This window comes from Oncorhynchus nerka, unplaced genomic scaffold, assembly GCF_034236695.1.
Source record: "Oncorhynchus nerka isolate Pitt River unplaced genomic scaffold, Oner_Uvic_2.0 unplaced_scaffold_475, whole genome shotgun sequence".
NCBI lineage: Eukaryota > Metazoa > Chordata > Actinopteri > Salmoniformes > Salmonidae > Oncorhynchus > Oncorhynchus nerka.
Window position 1 is genome coordinate 319,664 of NW_027040486.1, and position 19,747 is coordinate 339,410.

Consider the following 19,747-nt stretch of genomic DNA (forward strand, 5'->3'; position numbering starts at 1 on the left):
AAGGTTGTGTGTCTGTCTGGGGGATTGGGAGCAGAGCAGAAGGTTGTGTGTTTGTCTGGGGGATTGGGAGCAGAAGGTTGTGTGTCTGTCTGGGAGATTGGGAGCAGAGCAGAAGGTTGTGTGTCTGTCTGGGGGATTGGGAGCAGAGCAGAAGGCTGTGTGTCTGTCTGGGGGATTGGCAGCAGAGCAGAAGGTTGTGTGTCTGTCTGGAGGATTGGCAGCAGAGCAGAAGGTTGTGTGTCTGTCTGGGGGATTGGGAGCAGAGCAGAAGGTTGTGTGTCTGTCTGGGGGATTGGCAGCAGAAGGTTGTGTGTCTGTCTGGGAGATTGGAAGCAGAGCAGAAGGTTGTGTGTCTGTCTGGGGGATTGGGAGCAGAGCAGAAGGTTGTGTGTCTGTCTGGGGGATTGGCAGCAGAGCAGAAGGTTGTGTGTCTGTCTGGGGGACTGGGAGCAGAGCAGAAGGTTGTGTGTCTGTCTGGGGGATTGGGAGCAGAGCAGAAGGTTGTGTGTCTGTCTGGGGGATTGGGAGCAGAAGGTTGTGTGTCTGTCTGGGGGATTGGGAGCAGAAGGTTGTGTGTCTGTCTGGGGGATTGGGAGCAGAGCAGAAGGTTGTGTGTCTGTCTGGGGGATTGGCAGCAGAGCAGAAGGTTGTGTGTCTGTCTGGGGGATTGGCAGCAGAGCAGAAGTTTGTATGTCTGTCTGGGGGATTGGGAGCAGAAGGTTGTGTGTCTGTCTGGGGGATTGGGAGCAGAAGGTTGTGTGTCTGTGTGGGGGATTGGCAGCAGAGCAGAAGGTTGTGTGTCTGTCTGGGGGATTGAGAGCAGAGCAGAAGGTTGTGTGTCTGTCTGGAGGATTGGCAGCAGAAGGCTGTGTGTGTGCAGCTCTTAGGGTGTGTATGGTATTACCCAGGGAGGATAGAGTTCCAATGACAGGGCCAATTACGGACCTCCCTCTCTGTTCCTCTCTGTCCTTTTCTCTGTCTCTCTCACTCCGTCCATCAGCCTGTTTTAGTCTCAACACTGTTCTCCGTCTCTCTCAGGACCTGGACAAGCCAGCCAGTATGACAGGCCGGATGAAGGGAGGAGGAGGAATAGGAGGAGGAGAGGAGGAGAGGCGTCAGGCCCCCTCCAGCAGACCATATCCTCCAGGACTACAGCCCGGAGGTCTGTCTGTCTGTCTGTCTGTCTTTCTGCTCCCCAATTCTTTCTCTGTCTGTCTGTCTGTCTGCTCGCCAATTATTTATTTGTCTGTCTGTCTGTCTGTCTGTCTGTCTGTCTGTCTGTCTGTCTGTCTGTCTGTCTGTCTGCCTCTCTCTCTCTCTCTCTCTCTCACTCTCTCTCTCCCTCTCCCTCTCTCTCTCTCTCTCTCTCTGTCTCTCTCTCTGTCTCTCTCTCTGTCTCTCTCTCTGTCTCTCTCTCTGTCTCTCTCTCTGTCTCTCTCTCTCTCTCTCTCTCTCTCTCTCTCTCTCTCTCTCTCTCTCTCTCTCTCTCAATTCAAATAGTTAAAGAACAAAAGGGAAAATAAATATGCATAAATATGGGTTTTATTTACAATGGTGTTTGTTCTTCACCGGTTGCCCTTTTCTTGTGGCATCAGGTCACACATCTTACTGCTGTGATGGCACAGTGGTATTTCACCCAGTAGATATGGCAGTTTATCAAAATTGGGTTTGTTTTTACATTCTTTGTGGATCTGTGTAATCTGAGGGAAATATGTGACTCTAGTATGGTCATACATTTGGCAGGAGGTTAGGAAGTGCAGCTCGGTTTCCACCTAATTATGTGTGCACATAGCCTGTCATCTCTTGAGAGCCATGTCTGCCTACGGTGGCCTTTTTCAATAGCAAGGCTATGCTCACTGAGTCTCTACAAAGCTCTCCTTCAGTTTGGGTCAGTCACAGTGGACAGGTATTCTGCCATTGTGTACTCTCTGTTTAGGGCCAACACAGTATGGTAGCAACACAACATGACAATACAGCATGGTAGCATCACAACATGACAACACAGCATGGTAGCATCACAACATGACAACACAGCACGGTAGCAACACAACATGACAACACAGCACGGTAGCAACACAACATGACAACACAGCACGGTAGCAACACAACATGACAACACAGCATGGTAGCAACACAACATGACAACACAGCATGGTAGCATCACAACATGACAACACAGCACGGTAGCAACACAACATGACAACACAGCATGGTAGCAACACAACAACACAGCATGGTAGCATCACAACATGACAACACAGCACGGTAGCAACACAACATGACAACACAGCACGGTAGCAACACAACATGACAACACAGCATGGTAGCAACACAACATGACAACACAGCATGGTAGCATCACAACATGACAACACAGCACGGTAGCAACACAACATGACAACACAGCACGGTAGCATCACAACATGACAACACAGCACGGTAGCATCACAACATGACAACACAGCACGGTAGCATCACAACATGACAACACAGCATGGTAGCATCACAACATGACAACACAGCACGGTAGCATCACAACATGACAACACAGCACGGTAGCATCACAACATGACAACACAGCACGGAAGCATCACAACATGACAACACAGCATGGTAGCATCACAACATGACAACACAGCACGGTAGCAACACAACATGACAACACAGCATGGTAGCAACACAACATGACAACACAGCATGGTAGCCAAACAACATGACAACACAGCATGGTAGCAACACAACATGACAACAACATGGTAGCAACACAACATGACAACAACATGGTAGCAACACAACATGGTAGCAACACAACATGACAACAACATGGTAGCAACTCAACATGGTAGCATCACAACATGACAACAACATGGTAGCAACACAACATAACAACAACATGTTAGCAACACAACATGGTAGCACCACAACATGACAACATGACAACAACATGGTAGCAACACAACATGACAACATGACAACAACATGGTAGCATCACAACATGACAACATGACAACAACATGGTAGCAACACAACATGACAACATGACAACAACATGTTAGCAACACAACATGGTAGCAACACAACATGATAGCAACACAACATGACAACAACATGGTAGCAACAAAACATGGTAGCAACACAACATGACAACAACATGGTAGCAACACAACATAACAACAACATGGTAGCAACACAACATGACAACATGGTAGCAACACAACATAACAACAACATGGTAGCAACACAACATGACAACATGGTAGCAACACAACATGGTAGCAACACAACATGACAACAACATGGTAGCAACACAACATGACAACAACATGGTAGCAACACAACATGACAACAACATGGTAGCAACACAACATGACAACAACATGGTAGCAACACAACATGACAACAACATGGTAGCAACACAACATGACAACAACATGGTAGCAACACAACATGACAACAACATGGTAGCACCACAACAAGGTAGCAACACAACATGACAACAACATGGTAGCAACTCAACATGACAACAACATGGTAGCAACACAACATGGTAGCAACACAACACAACATGGTAGCAACACAACATGACAACACCATGGTAGCAACACAACATGACAACAACATGGTAGCAACACAACATGACAACAACATGGTAGCAACACAACATGACAACAACATGGTAGCAGCACAACATGACAACAACATGGTAGCAACACAACATGACAACAACATGGTAGCAACACAACATGACAACAACATGGTAGAAACACAACATGGTAGCAACACAACATGACAACAACATGGTAGAAACACAACATGGTAGCAACACAACATGGTAGCAACACAACATGGTACAAACATTATCGGTCACAGACAACAGCACAAAGGGCAAGAAGGTGGAGACAACAATACATCACACAAAGCAGCCACAACTGTCAGTAAGAGTGTCTGTCCATGATTGAGTCTCTAAATGAAGAGATGGAGATAAAACTGTCCCGTTTGAGTGTTTGTTGCAGCTCGTTCCAGTCTCTAACTGCAGCGAACTGAAAAGAGGAGCGGCCCAGGGATGTGTGAGCTTTGGGGACCTTTAACAGAATGTGACTGGCAGAACGGGTGTTGTATGTGGAGGATGAGGGCTGCAGTAGGTATCTCAGATAGGAGGGAGTGAACAGGTGTTGTATGTGGAGGATGAGGGCTGCAGTAGATATCTCAGATAGGGGGGAGTGAACAGGTGTTGTATGTGGAGGATGAGGGCTGCAGTAGGTATCTCAGATAGGGGGGAGTGAACAGGTGTTGTATGTGGAGGATGAGGGCTGCAGTAGATATCTCAGATAGGAGGGAGTGAACAGGTGTTGTATGTGGAGGATGAGGGCTGCAGTAGATATCTCAGATAGGAGGGAGTGAACAGGTGTTGTATGTGGAGGATGAGGGCTGCAGTAGGTATCTCAGATAGGGGGGAGTGAACAGGTGTTGTATGTGGAGGATGAGGGCTGCAGTAGATATCTCAGATAGGGGGGAGTGAACAGGTGTTGTATGTGGAGGATGAGGGCTGCAGTAGATATCTCAGATAGGGGGGAGTGAACAGGTGTTGTATGTGGAGGATGAGGGCTGCAGTAGATATCTCAGATAGGGGGGAGTGAACAGGTGGAGGATGAGGGCTGCAGTAGGTATCTCAGATAGGGGGGAGTGAACAGGTGTTGTATGTGGAGGATGAGGGCTGCAGTAGATATCCCAGATAGGGGGGAGTGAACAGGTGTTGTATGTGGAGGATGAGGGCTGCAGTAGATATCTCAGATAGGGGGAGTGAACAGGTGTTGTATGTGGAGGATGAGGGCTGCAGTAGGTATCTCAGCTAGGGGGAGTGAACAGGTGTTGTATGTGGAGGATGAGGGCTGCAGTAGGTATCTCAGATAGGGGGAGTGAACAGGTGTTGTATGTGGAGGATGAGGGCTGCAGTAGATATCTCAGATAGGGGGAGTGAACAGGTGTTGTATGTGGAGGATGAGGGCTGCAGTAGGTATCTCAGATAGGGGAGTGAACAGGTGTTGTATGTGGAGGATGAGGGCTGCAGTAGGTATCTCAGATAGGGGGAGTGAACAGGTGTTGTATGTGGAGGATGAGGGCTGCAGTAGGTATCTCAGATAGGGGGAGTGAACAGGTGTTGTATGTGGAGGATGAGGGCTGCAGTAGGTATCTCAGATAGGGGGAGTGAACAGGTGTTGTATGTGGAGGATGAGGGCTGCAGTAGGTATCTCAGATAGGGGGAGTGAACAGGTGTTGTATGTGGAGGATGAGGGCTGCAGTAGGTATCTCAGATAGGGGGAGTGAACAGGTGTTGTATGTGGAGGATGAGGGCTGCAGTAGGTATCTCAGATAGGGGGAGTGAACAGGTGTTGTATGTGGAGGATGAGGGCTGCAGTAGGTATCTCAGATAGGGGGGAGTGAACAGGTGTTGTATGTGGAGGATGAGGGCTGCAGTAGATATCTCAGATAGGAGGGAGTGAACAGGTGTTGTATGTGGAGGATGAGGGCTGCAGTAGGTATCTCAGATAGGGGGGAGTGAACAGGTGTTGTATGTGGAGGATGAGGGCTGCAGTAGATATCTCAGATAGGGGGAGTGAACAGGTGTTGTATGTGGAGGATGAGGGCTGCAGTAGATATCTCAGATAGGGGGAGTGAACAGGTGTTGTATGTGGAGGATGAGGGCTGCAGTAGATATCTCAGATAGGGGGGAGTGAACAGGTGGAGGATGAGGGCTGCAGTAGGTATCTCAGATAGGGGGGAGTGAACAGGTGTTGTATGTGGAGGATGAGGGCTGCAGTAGATATCTCAGATAGGGGGGAGTGAACAGGTGTTGTATGTGGAGGATGAGGGCTGCAGTAGGTATCTCAGATAGGGGGGAGTGAACAGGTGTTGTATGTGGAGGATGAGGGCTGCAGTAGGTATCTCAGATAGGGGGGAGTGAACAGGTGTTGTATGTGGAGGGTGAGGGCTGCAGTAGGTATCTCAGATAGGGGGGAGTGAACAGGTGTTGTATGTGGAGGATGAGGGCTGCAGTAGGTAACCCTGTCTCCTGTCTGTCTGTTACCCAGCTGTATCCTAACCCTGTCTGTCTGTTACCCAGCTGTATCCTAACCCTGTCTGTCTGCTACCCAGCTGTATCCTAACCCTGTCTCCTGTCTGTCTGCTACCCAGCTGTATCCTAACCCTGTCTGTCTACTACCCAGCTGTATCCTAACCCTGTCTGTCTGCTACCCAGCTGTATCCTAACCCTGTCTGTCTGCTACCCAGCTGTATCCTAACCCTGTCTGTCTGCTACCCAGCTGTATCCTAACCCTGTCTGTCTGCTACCCAGCTGTATCCTAACCCTGTCTGTCTGTCTACTACCCAGCTGTATCCTAACCCTGTCTGTCTGTTACCCAGCTGTATCCTAACCCTGTCTGTCTACTACCCAGCTGTATCCTAACCCTGTCTGTCTGTTACCCAGCTGTATCCTAACCCTGTCTGTCTACTACCCAGCTGTATCCTAACCCTGTCTGTCTACTACCCAGCTGTATCCTAACCCTGTCTCCTGTCTGTCTACTACCCAGCTGTATCCTAACCCTGTCTGTCTACTACCCAGCTGTATCCTAACCCTGTCTGTCTACTACCCAGCTGTATCCTAACCCTGTCTGTCTGTTACCCAGCTGTATCCTAACCCTGTCTCCTGTCTGTCTGCTACCCAGCTGTATCCTAACCCTGTCTGTCTACTACCCAGCCGTATCCTAACCCTGTCTGTCTGTTACCCAGCTGTATCCTAACCCTGTCTGTCTGCTACCCAGCTGTATCCTAACCCTGTCTGTCTGCTACCCAGCTGTATCCTAACCCTGTCTGTCTACTACCCAGCTGTATCCTAACCCTGTCTGTCTGTTACCCAGCTGTATCCTAACCCTGTCTGTCTGTTACCCAGCGGTATCCTAACCCTGTCTGTCTGTTACCCAGCTGTGCCAGTGCTTCCAGTGATGGGAGGGATGATACCCCCTATACCCACAATGCCAGGCCCTTCCCACCATCAGTACCACCAGCTTCCTGCTTCGCCCCCTGCTGGCCGCCACCCCTATCACACCCAGCCTACCTCTCCTGCCTCACCCCCTGCTGCCTACCACCCCTACCACACCCAGCCTACCTCTCCTGCCTCACCCCCTGCTGCCTACCACCCCTACCACACCCAGCCTACCTCTCCTGCCTCACCCCCTGCTGCCCGCCACCCCTACCACACCCAGCCTGCTCGGGCTCCTTCAGCTCCCCCAACCACTACTGCTACACCCCCTGCTGCCCCTCCCCTTGCCATGCCCCCCCTCCATGGGATGCCACTCATGCCTTCCATGCCAGGCCTACCTCTGATGCCAGGTGTGATGCCAGGTATGGTGTGTTAGTGTGTTTATCATGCAGTGTTACTGTACCCTGCCCTGTACCCTGCCCTGCACTGCACCCTGCCCTGTACCGTACCCTGTACCCTACCCTGTACGCTGCCCTGTACCCTACCCTGCCCTGTGCCATGTACCCTGCCCTGTGCCCTGTACCCTTCCCTACCCTGCACCCTGTCCTCTCCCCTGCCCTGTACCCTGCCCTGTACCCTACCCTGCCCTGTGCCCTGTACCCTGCCCTGTGCCCTGTACCCTGCCCTACCCTGCACCCTGTCCTCTCCCCTGCCCTGTACCCTACCCTGTACCCTACCCTGCACCCTACCCTGTACCCTGCTCTGCCATGTACCCTACCCTGTACCCTGCCCTGACCTGTACCCTGTACCATGCCCTGTACCCTGACCTGTACCCTGCCCTGACCTGTACCCTGCCCTGACCTGTACCCTGTACCATGCCCTGTACCCTGATCTGTACCCTGTACCCTGACCTGTACCCTGCCCTGACCTGTACCCTGCCCCGCCCTGTACCCTACCCTGTACCCTGCCCTGTTTCCTGCTCTGCCATGTACCCTGCCCTGTACCCTACCCTGTACCCTACCCTGTACCCTACCCTGTACCCTGCTCTGCCATGTACCCTACCCTGTACCCTACCCTGTACCCTGCCCTGTTTCCTACCCTGTACCCTGCCCTGTACCCTGCCCTGTACCCTACCCTGCCCTGCACCCTCCACTGTACCCTACCCTGTACCCTGCCCATTACCCTGCCCTGCACCCTGCCCTGTACCCTGCCCTGTACCCTGCCCTGCACCCTGCACTGTACCCTACCCTGTACCCTGCCCTGTACCCTGCCCTGTACCCTGCCCTGCACCCTACCCTGTACCCTGCCCTGCACCCTACCCTGTACCCTACCCTGTACCCTGCCCTGTACCCTGCCCTGCACCCTGCACTGTACCCTACCCTGTACCCTGACCTGTACCCTGCTCTGTACCCTACCCTGCACCATACCCTGTACCCTACTCTGCCCTGTACCCTGCCCTGTGCCCTACCCTGCCCTGTACCCTACCCTGCCCTGCCCTGCCCTGTACCCTGCCCTGCACCCTGCCCTGCCCTGTACCCTACCCTGTACCCTACTGAGTCAGACACTAACCCTGTACCCTACCCTGTGCCCTACCGAGTCAGACACTAACCCTGTACCCTACCCTGTACCCTACCAAGTCAGACACTAACCCTGTACCCTACTGAGTCAGACACTAACCCTGTACCCTACCCTGTACCCTACCGAGTCAGACACTAACCCTGTTCCCTACCCTGTACCCTACCGAGTCAGACACTAACCCTCTGCCCTACTAAGTCAGATACTAACCCTGTACCCTACCGAGTCAGATACTAACCCTGTACCCTACCGAGTCAGACACTAACCCTGTACCCTACTGAGTCAGACACTAACCCTGTACCCTACCCTGTACCCTACCGAGTCAGACACTAACCCTGTTCCCTACCCTGTACCCTACCAAGTCAGACACTAACCCTGTACCCTACCGAGTCAGATACTAACCCTGTGCCCTACCCTGTACCCTACCGAGTCAGACACTAACCCTGTACCCTAATGAGTCAGACACTAACCCTGTGCCCTACCCTGTACCCTACCAAGTCAGACACTAGCCCTGTACCCTACCCTGTACCCTACCGAGTCAGACACTAACCCTGTACCCTACCGAGTCAGACACTAACCCTGTACCCTACAGAGGCAGACACTAACCCTGTACCCTACCGAGTCAGACACTAACCCTGTACCCTACCCTGTACCCTACCAAGTCAGACACTAACCCTGTACCCTGCCCTGTACCCTACCAAGTCAGACACTAACCCTGTACCCTACCAAGTCAGACACTAGCCCTGTACCCTACCCTGTACCCTACCGAGTCAGACACTAACCCTGTACCCTACCGAGTCAGACACTAACCCTGTACCCTACAGAGGCAGACACTAACCCTGTACCCTACCGAGTCAGACACTAAACCTGTACCCTACCCTGTACCCTACCAAGTCAGACACTAACCCTGTACCCTGCCCTGTACCCTACCAAGTCAGACACTAACCCTGTACCCTACCGAGTCAGACACTAACTCTGTACGCTACCCTGTACCCTACCAAGTCAGACACTAACTCTGTACCCTACCCTGTACTCTACCAAGTCAGACACTAACCCTGTACCCTACCCTGTACCCTACCGAGTCAGACACTAACCCTGTGCCCTACCCTGTACTCTACCAAGTCAGACACTAACCCTGTACCCTACCGAGTCAGACACAAACCCTGTACCCTACCGAGTCAGACACTAACCCTGTGCCCTACCCTGTACCCTACCAAGTCAGACACTAACCCTGTACCCTACCCTGTACCCTACCGAGTCAGACACTAACCCTGTACCCTACCGAGTCAGACACTAACCCTGTACCCTACAGAGGCAGACACTAACCCTGTACCCTACCGAGTCAGACACTAACCCTGTACCCTACCCTGTACCCTACCAAGTCAGACACTAACCCTGTACCCTGCCCTGTACCCTACCAAGTCAGACACTAACCCTGTACCCTACCGAGTCAGACACTGACTCTGTACGCTACCCTGTACCCTACCAAGTCAGACACTAACCCTGTACCCTACCCTGTACTCTACCAAGTCAGACACTAACCCTGTACCCTACCCTGTACCCTACCGAGTCAGACACTAACCCTGTGCCCTACCCTGTACTCTACCAAGTCAGACACTAACCCTGTACCCTACCGAGTCAGACACTAACCCTGTACCCTACCGAGTCAGACTCTAACCCTGTACCCTACCAAGTCAGACACTAACCCTGTACCCTACCCTGTACCCTACCGAGTCAGACACTAACCCTGTACCCTACAGAGGCAGACACTAACCCTGTACCCTACCGAGTCAGACACTAACCCTGTACCCTACCCTGTACCCTACCAAGTCAGACACTAACCCTGTACCCTGCCCTGTACCCTACCAAGTCAGACACTAACCCTGTACCCTACCGAGTCAGACACTGACTCTCTACGCTACCCTGTACCCTACCAAGTCAGACACTAACCCTGTACCCTACCCTGTACTCTACCAAGTCAGACACTAACCCTGTACCCTACCCTGTACCCTACCGAGTCAGACACTAACCCTGTACCCTACAGAGTCAGACACTAACCCTGTACCCTACCGAGTCAGACTCTAACCCTGTACCCTACCAAGTCAGACACTAACCCTGTACCCTACCCTGTACCCTACCGAGTCAGACACTAACCCTGTACCCTACAGAGGCAGACACTAACCCTGTACCCTACCGAGTCAGACACTAACCCTGTACCCTACCCTGTACCCTACCAAGTCAGACACTAACCCTGTACCCTGCCCTGTACCCTACCAAGTCAGACACTAACCCTGTACCCTACCGAGTCAGACACTGACTCTGTACGCTACCCTGTACCCTACCAAGTCAGACACTAACCCTGTACCCTACCCTGTACTCTACCAAGTCAGACACTAACCCTGTACCCTACCCTGTACCCTACCGAGTCAGACACTAACCCTGTGCCCTACCCTGTACTCTACCAAGTCAGACACTAACCCTGTACCCTACCGAGTCAGACACTAACCCTGTACCCTACCGAGTCAGACTCTAACCCTGTACCCTACCAAGTCAGACACTAACCCTGTACCCTACCCTGTACCCTACCGAGTCAGACACTAACCCTGTACCCTACAGAGGCAGACACTAACCCTGTACCCTACCGAGTCAGACACTAACCCTGTACCCTACACCGGTACCCTACCAAGTCAGACAATAACCCTGTACCCTGCCCTGTACCCTACCAAGTCAGACACTAACCCTGTACCCTACCGAGTCAGACACTGACTCTGTACGCTACCCTGTACCCTACCAAGTCAGACACTAACCCTGTACCCTACCCTGTACTCTACCAAGTCAGACACTAACCCTGTACCCTACCCTGTACCCTACCGAGTCAGACACTAACCCTGTGCCCTACCCTGTACTCTACCAAGTCAGACACTAACCCTGTACCCTACCGAGTCAGAAACTAACCCTGTACCCTACCGAGTCAGACTCTAACCCTGTACCCTACCAAGTCAGACACTAACCCTGTACCCTACCCTGTACCCTACTGAGTCAGACACTAACCCTGTTCTCTACCCTGTACTCTACCAAGTCAGACACTAACCCTGTACCCTACCCTGTACCCTACCGAGTCAGACACTAACCCTGTACCCTACCGAGACAGACACTAACCCTGTACCCTACAGAGTCAGACACTAACCATGTACCCTACCCTGTACCCTACCGAGTCAGACACTAACCCTGTACCCTACCCTGTACCCTACCAAGTCAGACACTAACCCTCTACCCTACCCTGTACTCTACCGAGTCAGACACTAACCCTGTACCCTACCGAGTCAGACACTAACCATGTACCCTACCCTGTACCCTACCGAGTCAGACACTAACCCTGTACCCTACCAAGTCAGATACTAACCCCTTAACCTACCCTGTTCCCTACCGAGTCAGACACTAACCCTGTACCCTACCCTGTACCCTACCAAGTCAGACACTAACCCTGTACTCTACCGAATCAGACACTAACCCTGTACCCTACCGAGTCAGACACTAACCCTGTACCCTACAGAGGCAGACACTAACCCTGTACCCTACCGAGTCAGACACTAACCCTGTACCCTACCCTGTACCCTACCAAGTCAGACACTAACCCTGTACCCTGCCCTGTACCCTACCAAGTCAGACACTAACCCTGTACCCTACCGAGTCAGACACTAACTCTGTACGCTACCCTGTACCCTACCAAGTCAGACACTAACCCTGTACCCTACCCTGTACTCTACCAAGTCAGACACTAACCCTGTGCCCTACCCTGTACCCTAACGAGTCAGACACTAACCCTGTGCCCTACCCTGTACTCTACCAAGTCAGACACTAACCCTGTACCCTACCGAGTCAGACACTAACCCTGTACCCTACCGAGTCAGACTCTAACCCTGTACCCTACCAAGTCAGACACTAACCCTGTACCCTACCCTGTACCCTACCGAGTCAGACACTAACCCTGTTCTCTACCCTGTACTCTACCAAGTCAGACACTAACCCTGTACCCTACCCTGTACCCTACCGAGTCAGACACTAACCCTGTACCCTACAGAGTCAGACACTAACCATGTACCCTACCCTGTACCCTACCGAGTCAGACACTAACCCTGTACCCTACCCTGTACCCTACCAAGTCAGACACTAACCCTCTACCCTACCCTGTACTCTACCGAGTCAGACACTAACCCTGTACCCTACCGAGTCAGACACTAACCATGTACCCTACCCTGTACCCTACCGAGTCAGACACTAACCCTGTACCCTACCAAGTCAGATACTAACCCCTTAACCTACCCTGTTCCCTACCAAGTCAGACACTAACCCTGTACCCTACCCTGTACTCTACCAAGTCAGACACTAACCCTGTACCCTACCCTGTACCCTACCGAGTCAGACACTAACCCTGTGCCCTACCCTGTACTCTACCAAGTCAGACACTAACCCTGTACCCTACCGAGTCAGACACAAACCCTGTACCCTACCGAGTCAGACACTAACCCTGTGCCCTACCCTGTACCCTACCAAGTCAGACACTAACCCTGTACCCTACCCTGTACCCTACCGAGTCAGACACTAACCCTGTACCCTACCGAGTCAGACACTAACCCTGTACCCTACAGAGGCAGACACTAACCCTGTACCCTACCGAGTCAGACACTAACCCTGTACCCTACCCTGTACCCTACCAAGTCAGACACTAACCCTGTACCCTGCCCTGTACCCTACCAAGTCAGACACTAACCCTGTACCCTACCGAGTCAGACACTGACTCTGTACGCTACCCTGTACCCTACCAAGTCAGACACTAACCCTGTACCCTACCCTGTACTCTACCAAGTCAGACACTAACCCTGTACCCTACCCTGTACTCTACCAAGTCAGACACTAACCCTGTACCCTACCGAGTCAGACACTAACCCTGTACCCTACCGAGTCAGACTCTAACCCTGTACCCTACCAAGTCAGACACTAACCCTGTACCCTACCCTGTACCCTACCGAGTCAGACACTAACCCTGTACCCTACAGAGGCAGACACTAACCCTGTACCCTACCGAGTCAGACACTAACCCTGTACCCTACCCTGTACCCTACCAAGTCAGACACTAACCCTGTACCCTGCCCTGTACCCTACCAAGTCAGACACTAACCCTGTACCCTACCGAGTCAGACACTGACTCTGTACGCTACCCTGTACCCTACCAAGTCAGACACTAACCCTGTACCCTACCCTGTACTCTACCAAGTCAGACACTAACCCTGTACCCTACCCTGTACCCTACCGAGTCAGACACTAACCCTGTGCCCTACCCTGTACTCTACCAAGTCAGACACTAACCCTGTACCCTACCGAGTCAGACACTAACCCTGTACCCTACCGAGTCAGACTCTAACCCTGTACCCTACCAAGTCAGACACTAACCCTGTACCCTACCCTGTACCCTACCGAGTCAGACACTAACCCTGTACCCTACAGAGGCAGACACTAACCCTGTACCCTACCGAGTCAGACACTAACCCTGTACCCTACCCTGTACCCTACCAAGTCAGACAATAACCCTGTACCCTGCCCTGTACCCTACCAAGTCAGACACTAACCCTGTACCCTACCGAGTCAGACACTGACTCTGTACGCTACCCTGTACCCTACCAAGTCAGACACTAACCCTGTACCCTACCCTGTACTCTACCAAGTCAGACACTAACCCTGTACCCTACCCTGTACCCTACCGAGTCAGACACTAACCCTGTGCCCTACCCTGTACTCTACCAAGTCAGACACTAACCCTGTACCCTACCGAGTCAGACACTAACCCTGTACCCTACCGAGTCAGACTCTAACCCTGTACCCTACCAAGTCAGACACTAACCCTGTACCCTACCCTGTACCCTACCGAGTCAGACACTAACCCTGTACCCTACAGAGGCAGACACTAACCCTGTACCCTACCGAGTCAGACACTAACCCTGTACCCTACCCTGTACCCTACCGAGTCAGACACTAACCCTGTGCCCTACCCTGTACTCTACCAAGTCAGACACTAACCCTGTACCCTACCGAGTCAGACACTAACCCTGTACCCTACCGAGTCAGACTCTAACCCTGTACCCTACCAAGTCAGACACTAACCCTGTACCCTACCCTGTACCCTACCGAGTCAGACACTAACCCTGTTCTCTACCCTGTACTCTACCAAGTCAGACACTAACCCTGTACCCTACCCTGTACCCTACCGAGTCAGACACTAACCCTGTACCCTACCGAGACAGACACTAACCCTGTACCCTACAGAGTCAGACACTAACCATGTACCCTACCCTGTACCCTACCGAGTCAGACACTAACCCTGTACCCTACCCTGTACCCTACCAAGTCAGACACTAACCCTCTACCCTACCCTGTACTCTACCGAGTCAGACACTAACCCTGTACCCTACCGAGTCAGACACTAACCATGTACCCTACCCTGTACCCTACCGAGTCAGACACTAACCCTGTACCCTACCAAGTCAGATACTAACCCCTTAACCTACCCTGTTCCCTACCGAGTCAGACACTAACCCTGTACCCTACCCTGTACCCTACCAAGTCAGACACTAACCCTGTACTCTACCGAATCAGACACTAACCCTGTACCCTACCGAGTCAGACACTAACCCTGTACCCTACAGAGGCAGACACTAACCCTGTACCCTACCGAGTCAGACACTAACCCTGTACCCTACCCTGTACCCTACCAAGTCAGACACTAACCCTGTACCCTGCCCTGTACCCTACCAAGTCAGACACTAACCCTGTACCCTACCGAGTCAGACACTAACTCTGTACGCTACCCTGTACCCTACCAAGTCAGACACTAACCCTGTACCCTACCCTGTACTCTACCAAGTCAGACACTAACCCTGTGCCCTACCCTGTACCCTACCGAGTCAGACACTAACCCTGTGCCCTACCCTGTACTCTACCAAGTCAGACACTAACCCTGTACCCTACCGAGTCAGACACTAACCCTGTACCCTACCGAGTCAGGCTCTAACCCTGTACCCTACCAAGTCAGACACTAACCCTGTACCCTACCCTGTACCCTACCGAGTCAGACACTAACCCTGTTCTCTACCCTGTACTCTACCAAGTCAGACACTAACCCTGTACCCTACCCTGTACCCTACCGAGTCAGACACTAACCCTGTACCCTACTGAGTCAGACACTAACCCTGTACCCTACCCTGTACCCTACCGAGTCAGACACTAACCCTGTTCCCTACCCTGTACCCTACCAAGTCAGACACTAACCCTGTACCCTACCGAGTCAGATACTAACCCTGTGCCCTACCCTGTACCCTACCGAGTCAGACACTAACCCTGTACCCTAATGAGTCAGACACTAACCCTGTGCCCTACCCTGTACCCTACCAAGTCAGACACTAGCCCTGTACCCTACCCTGTACCCTACCGAGTCAGACACTAACCCTGTACCCTACCGAGTCAGACACTAACCCTGTACCCTACAGAGGCAGACACTAACCCTGTACCCTACCGAGTCAGACACTAACCCTGTACCCTACCCTGTACCCTACCAAGTCAGACACTAACCCTGTACCCTGCCCTGTACCCTACCAAGTCAGACACTAACCCTGTACCCTACCAAGTCAGACACTAGCCCTGTACCCTACGCTGTACCCTACCGAGTCAGACACTAACCCTGTACCCTACCGAGTCAGACACTAACCCTGTACCCTACAGAGGCAGACACTAACCCTGTACCCTACCGAGTCAGACACTAAACCTGTACCCTACCCTGTACCCTACCAAGTCAGACACTAACCCTGTACCCTGCCCTGTACCCTACCAAGTCAGACACTAACCCTGTACCCTACCGAGTCAGACACTAACTCTGTACGCTACCCTGTACCCTACCAAGTCAGACACTAACCCTGTACCCTACCCTGTACTCTACCAAGTCAGACACTAACCCTGTACCCTACCCTGTACCCTACCGAGTCAGACACTAACCCTGTGCCCTACCCTGTACTCTACCAAGTCAGACACTAAACCCTCAGACACAAACCCTACCCCGAGTCAGACACAAACCCTGACCAAGTCAGACACTAACCCTGTGCCCTACCCTGTACCCTACCAAGTCAGACACTAACCCTGTACCCTACCCTGTACCCTACCGAGTCAGACACTAACCCTGTACTACCGAGGCCCTAACCCTGTACCCTACAGAGGCAGACACTAACCCTGTCAGTCAGCCACTAACCCTGTACCCTACCCTGTACCCTACCAAGTCAGACACTAAACCCTGTACCCTACCGAGTCAGACACTGACCTCTGTACCCTACCCTGTACCCTACCAAGTCAGACACTAACCCTGTACCCTACCCTGTACTCTACCAAGTCAGACACTAACCCTGTACCCTACCCTGTACCCTACCGAGTCAGACACTAACCCTGTACCCTACCCTGTACTCTACCAAGTCAGACACTAACCCTGTACCCTACCCTGTACCTACCAAGTCAGACACTAACCCTGTACCCTACCGAGTCAGACTCTAACCCTGTACCCTACCAAGTCAGACACTAACCCTGTCACCCTACCCTGTACCCTACCAAGTCAGACACTAACCCTGTACCCTACAGAGGCAGACACTAACCCTGTACCCTACCAGAGTCAGACACTAACCCTGTACCCTACCCTGTACCCTACCAAGTCAGACACTAACCCTGTACCCTGCCCTGTACCCTACCAAGTCAGACACTAACCCTGTACCCTACCGAGTCAGACACTGACTCTGTACGCTACCCTGTACCCTACCAAGTCAGACACTAACCCTGTACCCTACCCTGTACTCTACCAAGTCAGACACTAACCCTGTACCCTACCCTGTACCCTACCGAGTCAGACACTAACCCTGTGCCCTACCCTGTACTCTACCAAGTCAGACACTAACCCTGTACCCTACCGAGTCAGACACTAACCCTGTACCCTACCGAGTCAGACTCTAACCCTGTACCCTACCAAGTCAGACACTAACCCTGTACCCTACCCTGTACCCTACCGAGTCAGACACTAACCCTGTACCCTACAGAGGCAGACACTAACCCTGTACCCTACCGAGTCAGACACTAACCCTGTACCCTACCCTGTACCCTACCAAGTCAGACAATAACCCTGTACCCTGCCCTGTACCCTACCAAGTCAGACACTAACCCTGTACCCTACCGAGTCAGACACTGACTCTGTACGCTACCCTGTACCCTACCAAGTCAGACACTAACCCTGTACCCTACCCTGTACTCTACCAAGTCAGACACTAACCCTGTACCCTACCCCTGTACCCTGTACCCTACCGAGTCAGACACTAACCCTGTGCCCTACCCTGTACTCTACCAAGTCAGACACTAACCCTGTACCCTACCGAGTCAGAAACTAACCCTGTACCCTACCGAGTCAGACTCTAACCCTGTACCCTACCAAGTCAGACACTAACCCTGTACCCTACCTTGTACCCTACCGAGTCAGACACTAACCCTGTTCTCTACCCTGTACTCTACCAAGTCAGACACTAACCCTGTACCCTACCCTGTACCCTACCGAGTCAGACACTAACCCTGTACCCTACCGAGACAGACACTAACCCTGTACCCTACAGAGTCAGACACTAACCATGTACCCTACCCTGTACCCTACCGAGTCAGACACTAACCCTGTACCCTACCCTGTACCCTACCAAGTCAGACACTAACCCTCTACCCTACCCTGTACTCTACCGAGTCAGACACTAACCCTGTACCCTACCGAGTCAGACACTAACCATGTACCCTACCCTGTACCCTACCGAGTCAGACACTAACCCTGTACCCTACCAAGTCAGATACTAACCCCTTAACCTACCCTGTTCCCTACCGAGTCAGACACTAACCCTGTACCCTACCCTGTACCCTACCAAGTCAGACACTAACCCTGTACTCTACCGAATCAGACACTAACCCTGTACCCTACCGAGTCAGACACTAACCCTGTACCCTACAGAGGCAGACACTAACCCTGTACCCTACCGAGTCAGACACTAACCCTGTACCCTACCCTGTACCCTACCAAGTCAGACACTAACCCTGTACCCTGCCCTGTACCCTACCAAGTCAGACACTAACCCTGTACCCTACCGAGTCAGACACTAACTCTGTACGCTACCCTGTACCCTACCAAGTCAGACACTAACCCTGTACCCTACCCTGTACTCTACCAAGTCAGACACTAACCCTGTGCCCTACCCTGTACCCTAACGAGTCAGACACTAACCCTGTGCCCTACCCTGTACTCTACCAAGTCAGACACTAACCCTGTACCCTACCGAGTCAGACACTAACCCTGTACCCTACCGAGTCAGACTCTAACCCTGTACCCTACCCTGTACCCTACCGAGTCAGACACTAACCCTGTTCTCTACCCTGTACTCTACCAAGTCAGACACTAACCCTGTACCCTACCCTGTACCCTACCGAGTCAGACACTAACCCTGTACCCTACAGAGTCAGACACTAACCATGTACCCTACCCTGTACCCTACCGAGTCAGACACTAACCCTGTACCCTACCCTGTACCCTACCAAGTCAGACACTAACCCTCTACCCTACCCTGTACTCTACCGAGTCAGACACTAACCCTGTACCCTACCGAGTCAGACACTAACCATGTACAGAGTCAGACCTAACCCTGTACCCTACCGAGTCAGACACTAACCCTGTACCCTACCAAGTCAGATACTAACCCCTTAACCTACCCTGTTCCCTACCAAGTCAGACACTAACCCTGTACCCTACCCTGTACTCTACCAAGTCAGACACTAACCCTGTACCCTACCCTGTACCCTACCGAGTCAGACACTAACCCTGTGCCCTACCCTGTACTCTACCAAGTCAGACACTAACCCTGTACCCTACCGAGTCAGACACAAACCCTGTACCCTACCGAGTCAGACACTAACCCTGTGCCCTACCCTGTACCCTACCAAGTCAGACACTAACCCTGTACCCTACCCTGTACCCTACCGAGTCAGACACTAACCCTGTACCCTACCGAGTCAGACACTAACCCTGTACCCTACAGAGGCAGACACTAACCCTGTACCCTACCGAGTCAGACACTAACCCTGTACCCT

The 19,747-nt window shown here is 52.3% G+C and overlaps 1 protein-coding gene across 1 annotated transcript in view; it reads left to right on the top strand.

Moving 5' to 3' along the window:
* Positions 1-19,747, top strand: part of LOC135571261 (unconventional myosin-XV-like) — a 117,825-nt gene that overhangs the window by 75,680 nt on the left and 22,398 nt on the right. Inside the window, exon 10 of the mRNA XM_065017042.1 lies at positions 1,039-1,162. Within this exon, the coding sequence (XP_064873114.1) occupies positions 1,039-1,162 (124 nt within the window). The remainder of the gene's footprint in view (positions 1-1,038; positions 1,163-19,747) is intronic.